Genomic DNA, 12,010 nt, shown 5'->3' on the forward strand with positions numbered 1-12,010 from the left:
AAAAAAAAAAAAAAAGAAAAAAGAAAAAAGTTCTCATGCAATTAATCAATTCTTTCTAGGCCCTCACATTCTGCTTCATTTCTAGGTGCACATTGATTTATTTGATTTATATAAACAAAACTAGAGGCCCCCTTCCCAAGCTCTGGGCACCCAGCCAATACATTTAATTTCACAGTAACATTTCAATACAATGGACTGTTCTTTCCGGTGTATAATAAATATGTTCCAATACATGAAATAAGACCTTCAACCCTCCCCAAATGCCTTGGAGAAAAGGTGGGCCTTGCAGCATGCCCTGAAGGTTAACAGATTCCGAGCACTGTCCAAGCATCTTTCCCAGATCAGACTCAGCAGGACGTAGCTCTCTAAAAGGAGCTTTTAAAGCCAAGTCCCCTGAGCTTTGCTACACCTTGATTTTTCTCCAATGGTACGAAGGAAAGAACTTGCTGCACCTTTTTGTGCACTTTTTCATGCATTTCTGGCCCTTCAGTGATCCCCTTCTACACATGTAAGCAAGTGTAGATCTCTCTAAGGAATTAGGCAGACCTGACCATGAACGCCCCAACTTCACAATACTCCAGCACAAGGCATTTTGAGAAAGACAAGAGTTGTTCAGCCTGCCTTTTTCATCAAGGAAGTTGATGCTCTTAACCCTCATTTCAGTCTAGAGGAAATAAAAAACAGGCACACGTGCTTTCCTTTGAGGCCAAAAAGTGGACTGTTGTGTTGTTCACAAATAGCACAACCCGCAGTAGGATTTTACTCTGGAGCTCTGCTGCAGCAGAATTTGATGACTCAGATAAAATAAAATTGTGATGGGTGGGGGAAAGGGAGCGAGAAAAGTAAGACACCCATCTTTAAAATATTAAAAGACAATTCTTCAAGGTGCCTTTGTAAAGCCTCTTTAATATGCTGTACCTGTCCTGTTACAAACCACTTAAACAGCCTGAAGTGCAGGATTTAAACTGAATGCCCTTAGGGTATCAGCTGAGAGAAAGGAAATGTTATATAAGGCAGAGCTTCAAAAACTCTCTCTTTTCCTTGTCTCCACAAAGTGGGTATAATTTATGAAAAATTCATTCATATTTCCTTCTAAAAACAGAAATCTATAAATGTTGATTGTACCATATGCTATCTTATCTGCAAGTACTCTTTGTTAATCTAACAAACCTCTCTACAAAATTCCTTTTGCTGCTAATTTTTGTCAGACATATTTTCAAAATCTGTTTTTATGCATTTCTAATTTTCCCATCATTGGTATCTGGCTACTATTGTTAAAACGCTTGATCTTTTTTAAGGTATACAAAGGTACCTAACGTTCCGCTCTGAAAAATGACTGTAAAAATGTGTTTTCAAAGACATATCTGCTCATTAGTGACACCCCCAAAAAAAGTTTGCATTCCCGCTATCCCTACAGAGCTAACACAGGTAAGAGAGAGTGATCTGAAATTTCATTCCTTTTTGTGCATCAACAGATTTCCTAAGCACTAATTATAGGGTTAATCAGATACACTTGCACAAGCCTTGCGAAGGCAATGGAGCCACACGTGTCACTGAAGACAATCTTTATTACTAGTGACTATATGTAAGAAACCATCCCCACATCCCAGCACGAATTTGCAGGGCTAGCAGTTTGAAAAAACATCTTTTAGCCTGGACGCTGTTCTTCCAGAGTCATTTTTCATAATTTTTTTTATTAAAAGGTTGCTTTTTAATGTATGTGTCAGATTCAGAGCTAAAGCCTAAGTGCACACAGTACAAGTCAGCAATGGGGAGAAGGTGCAAATATGGCATAAATTTCACGTTTACACTCTCTTAATCATGCTAACGTTCTATACGGCACCACTTCCCTTTTGCCAAGTTAGGGAAACCTAAGGGCTGCTCTAATTTTCTTTGACAGCAAAAAAACCCAGGAGATAAAAATGCAGCCGAAGATAAGCATGGCGCAGGAGCACCCTGGCTACGTCCCCATGCCTCCAACAACACCCCTTTGCACTGCCACACGAGCTGCAAAGAAGGGGAGCTTTTACATTAGCTCTATGCTTCTGGAGGACCACCTTTGCACTGATAGGTTCCCCCATGAGTCAGCTAACTGAAGCTGGGACCAGATTACACTGACAATGCAGCAAAAGTAATGACCCCACATACAAGAAGTTCTGGCCCATTATCTTTTGTGCAGCTAGGCAATGCAGATATGCAAAGGAACTCATTTAAAAGAAGTACTTGACAATGGAGTATGCCTGTTAGAGCCCTTGAAGTTTATTCTTCTAAAGTCCCAATTCAGGAAATAATTACACATGTGCTTCAAATTTCAGCATAAGCTTAATTCTCATGGGCTTCAGTAGGATATAAGAACCCGTCCTGATCAAGCATGGGTCTAAAAAGGAGGGAAAGTTGATTTTTTTTAAAAGAACAGATGTGTTAAGAAAGTAATGTTTTTGCCATCCTAAAACATACTTCATGAAAATGGTAATGCCTTCCTGAAGAAGTATGTGTTAAAGGAATTAGACCTGTTATTAAACCTGCTCACTTTCCTGCTATTCTGATGGGGAGAAAAACCCACACTCTCTACAAAGCTCACTGCACAGTATATAAGTAAAAATGGTTTCTTTACTGACATCTAGTGAAGTTCTACAGCAAACTACTCCCTCCAGATTGCCCTGTTGAAAGGTCTCCCACTGTGATGCACAGTAAATTTTTAATCCTGAAGTGTAGCACCAGGCTAGTCCCCTTATCCTGAATAGGATTTGTTTACCTCTTGGTTTGTTTTTTTTCCCCAGTATGACCACCACTGTTGCTGAGCTAAGGAGAAGCCAGATCAGAGCAAGGGCTTTCGCTCCACAACAGCATTGGAAGGAGTTGCAGTAGAGCTGCTGACGTTTACAGGGGCAATAACCAGTGGAAACACATAGAACACACGTGACAGATGAGTAGAAACGTTGCTTGATGCACTATTGGAAGGTGCTCAGCTACAATGGTGATGTACATGGTATAAAAACCTATATAGAATAGAATGGGGCATTTGGAATCACAGCTGGATCTCCCACAGTACAGTGTAGTAACTAAATGGCCAACAGGACAACTGTGAAAGATACTCCTATGTCTCCTGTTTCGATGTCCAAAAATTTGATCTTCAGAGAATGTATGTCATGGTTTGGATGTCTACAGTACCCATCTATTAAAAATGATTCAGGTTCAAATTCCTGTCCTTACAGAAAAGTTTTCTGGAATTTAATAGAGAAGAATAATTTTTCTCTATAAAGTTTTTAAAGGATTCAGGGGAATTATATAGCAGGAGTAAGCTGCACTATTGAACTGAATATATTGGTTGGAATAAAAATGATCTAGAAAGGATCTCATTTTCTATTAAAGTCTATAGGGTTTTTAAGAGTAATTTCTATACAAAGCTATTGCTTTCATCTCCATTAAATTCTATAGGACTTCTGCATAAAGATATTTATTTTTCTATTAGCAATTTTGCTTTGCTTCTAATCTTCCCAGAAGAGGGAATGATTAGGCAACCTAACAGGAGTTCAATTTAAATGCTATCTGGGTTTTATTGCAAAAAATTGTGTGTGTGTCAATGGAAGTTTTCGGTTCTGGAGGCCAAATCCTCAAGTCCTTACTCAAGCATAACTCCCATTGGTTTCAGTTGGAGTTTGCAGGATTATGGACCTCAACATATGGCTCATGGTAAATAAATTGGAATGTTCAGGGTACCGACATAATGTGAGTAATCTAGTTATCTGGTTCCTGGGTAATTTAAATGGCTCAGCTCACTCTAAAACGTGTTTTTGCTGAGGAAAAGGATGGGCTTTTACTACTCTCTGAAACCCAAAGAAGTTACTCTAAATAGCTATAACATCTGTTGTTGGGACATTATCAGCCATTGAACTGACACACACTGACACTACTGCTCAGCCCATCATTTCAGCTAGCATGGCAATACGTTATCAAATGCACAAATGTCACACACTAACCTTCTTCCCAACTCCTGGTATCAGACAACAAGCTAGAAAGGTATTAATAACTTAGGAATGTCTTTAATGTGGTCTTCTGTTCATTAAACCACAACAGTAGAAAAGAAAAGAAAAAAAGTGGTGCTTAGTTGCATTATTCTTGCACCAAGGCCAGCTGCTCTATTGCAGACTCCTCCCAAATACTGTTGTGGAGTGAAAGCCCTCACTCTGATCTGGCTTCCGGTTAGCTCAGCAACAGTGGTGGTCACACTGGAAAACACAAAACAAAACAGGTAGACAAATCCTATTCAGGATAAGGAGACTACCCCGGTGCTACAGTTTAGGATTAAAAATTTACTGTGCATCACAGAGGGAGACCCTCCAATAGAGGTGCCCAAACCATGCCTAACCAAGGGCTGCATCAGAAAATTGCCAAGAGACCAAATTGCAGTACCAATTGTCACAAAATGGAGAAGACTGTAGCTGCTTCATTGTGAATACAATCAAAAGTGGAACCAACTGAGATTACAGCTCTTAGTATGCAATGCTCCCATTCACAGTATCCTAGCCTTATGCATCTCCACGCTGAGATAAAGGTGGGAAGAAATGAGCTCCTGGATTCTATTCCCACCTCTGTCACAAAGCCCCTATATGAACGTAGCCAAGTTATTTAATTTCTATAAGCCTCAATTTCTGCATCTGTAGAATGGAGATAATAATGCTGCCCTACCTCAGGATGGGATTGTGAGCCTTGTTGTAATTGAGGCCTAGCAGAACAACTTTAGTTGTGAGTCTAACTGGTGAAAAGTGAGTAAAGGTTTGTGAATTGTTACGACGACTTGTTACATAAAATTATTTAAGAAAAGATTTAAGAAGGAGACAAAAAATTGAATTAATTTAAATAGAGAGGGTCTACTGATATCACTCAAGGACAGTGCTAAGATTATGAATGGTAAACAAGAGGAGTCGGGGACTGGAAATCAATGGAACAAAATTGGCTCTTTGGACATTAGACCTAATTGGTGGACAAAATAATGCGAGAATGCGCCATTCCACCCATCAAATCTTTTTGGAGCCCTTAGAGAGAGGCCCGGGGGGGGGGGGGGGGGGGGGGGGAAGACCTTTTACCAACACCACAGTTGTGACAGAAAGATTTTGCTAAGACACCAAACCCTGATACTCCCCTGGGGATGCTTGATCATCATCACTGTACCAGCAAGGACCCAAACCTGATACCTGTGAGACTCTGCTCTGAATTCCCCTTCCTGGTGTGTCCCTTTACATCCCCAACTTTCTTCCTCCTGTCCTCTCTCTCTCGGCTTTTCACCTGATCCTGAAATCAGCTACACTGCATAACACCAGCATGGTGAGATGAGACACACCATTCAGCTCTGCTTAGCCTGAGAAGGACCAGTGAAGGAGAAGAATCTGACCAACCAACCACATAATGTCCCTGACCAGGAAGGTGAGCCAGGTGCAGAACAACGGATATTGTGACTCACCTGCCAGCCCAAAGCAACTGTCCATGACCACCCTATATCTTCAGATCATTACTATACTATCTTTTTCTCCCCATTCTGTTTGTCTGTCTTGTCAAAAGCCAGACAATGACTATAATACCTGAATCAAAACTGAACAGAATTAATCTTTTCTTCCCCACCAAGGAACGTTTGACAGAAGAAGAGATTCTAACCACTCTAACCTCTAAAGAGAGAGAGACTGATAGTTTTTGTATAATCACTCAATTTCAGTTGTAAGACTTTTTGCCTTTTGATTCTTGCCTTTTTGTGTGTTTCAATTAATAAATTTCTAACCTCTGGCATGAATTTCCTAATGTGTATGCCACAGTTCTAAGCAGGCTGAGGTCTCTGTACACCAAACCCCAAACCTTGTTTAAAATTGTTTAAGGTGGGACAGTTACAGGGTCATATTAATACCTTTGACTCTTTGGGACCACATATTCCATCTAAATACAACACAACAGGCTTAATTAATTCAAATGTTTTTAAAGAGTTTTAAGATCTTCATACGGAAGGCAAGTGCAGGTTATTATTATTCCAGGGGAGAAGTTGCAAAAAAGTCCTAATAATTTTGTTATGTTTATTTACATTTGTAAATAGTCACCCACCCACAACTTGCTCTCCTGATGAAGACTTGCACTCTAGGTATGCTTTATAAAAACAACAGCTTATTCTGTTGTAATACAAACAAAATTAATGAGTGACAAATGAAACAGATGCTATAATCATTAGGCTTGTCAATGGATTTTATACTATATAAATTTAGTTTTCTTTTCTTGAATTTTTTTGTTCCTTCTAAAAAAGGTTTGCTTCTTTTTCACTGGTTGCAATAGATTGTATCCCTTCTCCTTTCTTAGTTTATAAGTTAAAATGGTTCTTAATACTATTTTTTTATGGACATAAAAACAGAAACCAATTGAGTACATCGTTACGACCGGTTTGTCCATAACCAGTCCTAGATCTGTGTTTTTAATCCTCTGCAGAAACTATATTGTTCTGTGTAACTATCTTCTACTTCTGAATAAAATTATATGGGAAAAAACACAAGAGAGAGATGCATCTGCCTTAACTAATACAGGTTTCAGTAGAATCCAGCTGTCCGCTCTCAGATTCCCTGAGCTCAGGTGGACACTCCTCTGTGTCCAAGCTTCCCCTCAGCCTTCCTGTACTACTGTGTGATTCATTGATGCTTTCACTTATTAGAAAAATGGGGACAAGGAGTATCACAAACATTAATTATCCCACCCTTTTTATGGACCAGAGAACTTGTATTGGACATTACAGAGGCCAAAATTAACCGTCAGCATTTGGTGAAGACAGTGAGGTGAATACAATGGTGAGATCCTCACCCCTGCGGTGACCCCTTTGTATTTGATAAAAGGGGCAGAGAGGTGTGGAGAGGCCATAAAAGCTTAGGACCGACTGACAGAGGATCCCTCCAATGCAGGCACAGCTGTAAGTCTGTCTTTCAAGAACCCCTTGCAAAACCTGATACAGGAGGTATGTTGGAGGCGGGACCGTACCATGCAGAGCTGCAGAGACGCTGATCGGTGCTGCCTCCCAAATGACAGCCCAGGGAGGTTGTGTTTGACCCCAGAGTCATCTGAGTTACAAGGGCTTTTCCTGGGCCTAGAGCAGCCAAGGATCGGAATGGAGCTAAGGTGCTGTACAGCTACATTAACACACCAAGTTCTGTTCTTCACCTCTTAAAATAATCCAATGATTTTTACAAAAAGTGCCATGGAATCTTTAATGATTACAAAGGGTTAAAAGCTCATTTCTACATCTCATTGGAAAGTCAGCAACAGACTGACTGTGCACCACTATGACACTCTCTACCTCAAAGTAGCACCCTGGAACCACCATATTCACCACGGTGATATGAGTATGATATGTTTTGTATAAAGTATATATTGTATGTGAAATTATGAAGCATTACTGTATGTGTTACTGAAATATGTTGTGAGGTTGGGAACACCCACAACCATCCTTTCAGTTCAAAGGAGTAGCCATCAATAGTCATACAGCATTAATGGCTCATCAAGAAGAGAATCCACTATCCTAGAGAATTCTCAGAGAGTAACTCACATCATAGCAAAGATCTTTCCAGCAAGCTGAAAGGAAATGAGAGAGACAGTGATATAATCACTTGGCCACTCCTCCTGCCCCCTCCCTCGCAATGCAATACCCGGAGGACAAATTCTATGAACTGCAGAAGAGTGGTCCCAGGCTGGAAATGGAGTCCAGTCTGTATATTGAGGATTTGTAATCTGCTTGTACCATCTGTCAGGGTGAGACACTGCTTGATTCAAATCCTGCTTAGTTTGAGGAACTTGGACTATGAATTTATTTTTGTTTCTTAAGTAGCCAACTCTGATCTCTATGCCTACTACGCATAATCACTTAAAATCTATCTTTCTGTAGTTAATAAACCTGTTTCATATTTTACCTAAAATAGTGTGTTTTGGTTGAAGTGCTTGGGAAATCTCAGCTCAGTTTACAAAGGCTAGTATGAGTCCATTGCACATTGAGAGAGTGGTGAACTACATAATTAACTTATACTGGCCAGGCTTCTGATCAGTGCAAGACAATACAGTTCTGGGGTGCAAAGCTGGGGGAACTGCCTAGAGCCTCACTATTGACGGTTCACGAGTGGCTGGAAGATCATACATGTAACACAGTTGGGTGTGTCCCTGCCTCTGGATGTCTGTGTAAGTGCAGTGCCTATCAGAGGTTTGTAACTTGACATCAACATCACAGTGTGAGAGGCAGCCCAGGCTGGTGGGTTTGAAGGGCTCAGCAGTCACACAGTTCAGGTTGTACTCCGGGGACCCAGTCACAGCCACAAACTGAGGCATTGATTCAGTAATGATTCAGAAGTGAGAGTGCCACTCAGTGAATCACCAGCACCACTTTCTGCAGTACTCAGTGAAAGATTCCATATCTAATATCTTACTACTATTGAGCATTTACTTCCCCCCAGTTATGGATTTTCAGTTACATTACAGGAAAGATTCTTTCCCCTCCTCCCTCTTTCCCCCATACCTTTAGTACAAGTTTCAGATATGTGGGAAGACTGGGAGGGGAAGAAGGGCCCTCTATCTCCCTCAGGGACCCTAGAGCAACCCTCAGTGGGTATGTCTAAATTGGGAAAATAAGTTACATTTTAAAATGTGCTAACTAATACATGTTGATTAACACCAAATTTTAAACACCACTTATAACATGAGAGATGGTTTAATGCTTTTAAAAAGTGTGTTAGCTGGTCTTGGTCAACCCTAGGCTCCTCCTACCCTGCCTCACTGCCACCTTGGGTTGACCAGGACCATTTAACACCATTTTTTAAGGAGTAACATCCCGTCTATCCCAGGCACTAAGTGGTATTTAAAAACATGTTGGTTTAAACATGTTAGCTAGCAACTTTTAAACCACCACCTATTTTTCTGGTCTAAACAGAGCCATTGTAACCACCATCCTTCTGGCAAAATCACCCGCCTTCACTGTAACTCATCACTGCCCCTCTTTAATCAGTCAGAGGGGTTTCTGCTATGCCATGCAAGATGTAGCAGCACTCATCTTACTTTTGCTCTCCAACCTGCCACCCAGGAAAAGCTGGAAAGTTTCATTATCATCATTATTTGTTTTGTGGCGTGCCTCCCATGGAGCCCCAACCATGGATGAGGGCCACGCTATGCTAGGAACGCTACGAATACCAAATCATACTATTTTTCCAGTCCTCGCTAGATTTGAAAAACCAACAAACAACTTAACTTACCTTGCTGTGGAGTTTTTGATCATCATAACGGATTTGAGTGAACTCACGGAGACCAAAGGACCCACCAATAATCAGGAGCTGAAATATTAAACAAAGAAAAAGCACTTAGAGACAGCATAGTACAAAACACTCTGGACTACTACAAGAGAACACTGACCTTCACCCATTGCAAGTGTCATGAAGCCTCACATTCTTCCCAAGGCAGAAAAAAGACTCAAAGAGGTGCATCACCTGATAAGCAGGGGGCATCAGAGCTTTCATCCATAATAGCCTGTCTATGGATCTCACCAAGTTTCTAATGTATGCATAAAGGAGCGTAGGGGGAACTCAGATTTTCTAAGTGCCTGTTCCCTCCCCATCTCTCACCTTACAATCTTCATACATAATTTTTTTCAAATGGCTCCTTGATTTGTCAGCAGCAGAGGACACTGCTACCAGATTTGTTCTCACTATTTTCATACCAACAACAGGGAAGTAACAATGCCCAGCTGGCTTATTCTCATGCCTGGGCATAAAAAGGACCCAATTAAGTTTCTGGAACAAACCAGCAAGATTGGAACAATGGGCCTACTCTCCTTTATTATGTCACTGAAGAAATCAAACCCACTGCACCTGTATCTTCATTACTGTCCCATTTATTTTGTTGGAGTTCCCTCCACACCCCTGAGGCTTATGAAAAGGAAGAATAAAGGAAAAAATAGACAAGGCAGAGTCTCATGTCAGCATGAAGAAAATTATGAAATGATTTGTTCTTCTGACAGGCAGAGAGACGTCACAAAGCGTAAACATCTATTTTAACCTTTAGACAGCCCTGCCATGCTCAGACAAACCTAAAGATCAAGAACAGCATTAAGGGCTGGCTAAGTAATCTAGCTGCCACATGGAAGATCAGAGCTCTGACTCTTGCTCTGGCCTGACATGCTCCTTCTGCTGTTCTCTGGCAAGGCCTACTGGCTGACATACAGAAAGGGAGGGCAACAGGCTTCAAAGAGAGAGATGTCTGAGGAAGGCAATGGGAGGGGGATGTTCAGAGGACCCCAGAAGAAAAACTGAGTGTGCCCTTCCTAACTAGCACATTACCCCTGACAGATTATTTCAATGATGCAGTATTTGTTCTGTTTTTTAAAAAAAAATGTGACTTTTCTTCGCAGTTTATTCCTCCTGAAAGGTGCTGGCCAAATTGATTTCCCACTGGAAGAGGTCGGGCTGCCCCACAACAGAAACAGCGACAGGTATAACCTCCCCTCAGAAGCTGAAAAGTGACAGATTGGTAGCACTGGAAACTGACACCTTCTGGATAGCCAAAGAAATGAGCACCCCTTGGCAAGTGGCAATGAGCTCTAGAAGGAGTTAAGTCTGCACAGTCTCATTCTGTCTTGATCTTTTGGATAAAGCTGTGAATGTACACGACAATTAGAGCCACATGTAGCAGTGGCTTTTGTGATATGGACACCTACCTGATAGGAACTGGACCCAGAACTACAACTCATTTCAAAAAGCAAATCAAAAAACCATCAAGTGGTCGCAAATAACTTTCAGTAGCTAACAACCTGAACCATTACGAACCAAACTGGGGGCCAGATTTCTGATTCCACCATTCAAGGAAGTGATGATGTTGTCACAGATGCTGGATCAACAAACACACATACTGCAGAAAGCAGGGATTTTTATGGGAAAAGCTTCTGCTCACTAACAAATATTTTGGTAATAAGATAGGAGAAGGAAAAAAAACCCCAACATGCTGATTAAAAGTGGCTTTAAGATTTCCCTAAATATGGCATTGGTGATTAACAAGAAGAATCAATGTATTTGATGACCAGAGTCCGATTGCATGAAGCACTGAGCATCTCACAGGATGAGGAAATAACTAAACAAACGTGGTTTGAGTCACAGCATTTATTCTCATTAAAACAAGAATCTCCTTTGAAACCGGTCCTCTTTCATGGCTAATGACTACTGTGTTAATTAACAGCCCAATGATTTACCTCACATTCTTAAAGCTCCAATGAACAGACCACAAGAGTGGTTTCAAGAAGTTTATTGCTATCACACACAATAGTTTACCAGCTGGAACCATACAGTATGAAGAATGCAGGGCCGAAGCAGCTGCACTAGAAAAGTATCTGGTACCCAGTTGTCAATCCAGTCAGAAAGCAATAATTAGTCTTGTTAGGTCCATTAAGCATTAGTTTCCCCAGCAACGAACACTCATAAAATTATACTATATAATGCATGTTCACTTTGTGTCTTACTCACATTAACAAAGGGACTTACAGTTAGCCTGTTCCTCATAAGCCAAGCCCTACTAAATTGAGAATGGTCAATATACTGTGCTTTGTAAAGCCACTCTTTAACCAAAAGGAAATGACAACGCACACGCTTACTTTGCTGCATCAAAACATTGTATATAATAAAATTTAATAATCACCATTTGTGTGTGCCATAAGCATGGAAAAACGCTCAAGATTTCATGAAACAATAGTCATATCACGTGTGTATGTTCGGTCTTGTCTTGTTCTGTATTGATTTTGACCACTTACTTGTTTGGCAGAGACCATTTACTATATACTACCCAGCATACTTTCAGCTATATACAGTACATGATAAATAAAAATGCTACATACACACAGACATACAAAAGGGGGCTGGTGATTAGATTATCTATTTTTCTTAAAATTCAGTATCTGAACTATACTACCTAATTTAGATTGTAACACCAAGATGCTGTCTTCCTCCACATATTGTACAGCACTGAG

General features: G+C 40.7%; 1 protein-coding gene across 4 annotated transcripts in view; it reads right to left on the reverse strand.

Moving 5' to 3' along the window:
- LOC102939926 (cytochrome c oxidase assembly protein COX16 homolog, mitochondrial) overlaps positions 1 to 12,010 on the reverse strand; it is a 48,737-nt gene that overhangs the window by 18,896 nt on the left and 17,831 nt on the right. For 3 of the 4 annotated variants that reach the window (XM_007055728.4, XM_037900309.2, XM_043548025.1), the window contains exon 2: positions 9,255 to 9,332. In XM_007055728.4, coding sequence (XP_007055790.2) covers positions 9,255 to 9,332 — 78 coding nt within the window. Of the gene's footprint in view, positions 1 to 8,461; positions 8,621 to 9,254; positions 9,333 to 12,010 lie in introns of those variants that run through there. The other variant, XM_043548024.1, reaches the window with a different exon arrangement.

Source organism: Chelonia mydas, chromosome 6 (genome assembly GCF_015237465.2).
Source record: "Chelonia mydas isolate rCheMyd1 chromosome 6, rCheMyd1.pri.v2, whole genome shotgun sequence".
In the NCBI taxonomy this organism is placed as follows: Eukaryota; Metazoa; Chordata; order Testudines; family Cheloniidae; genus Chelonia; species Chelonia mydas.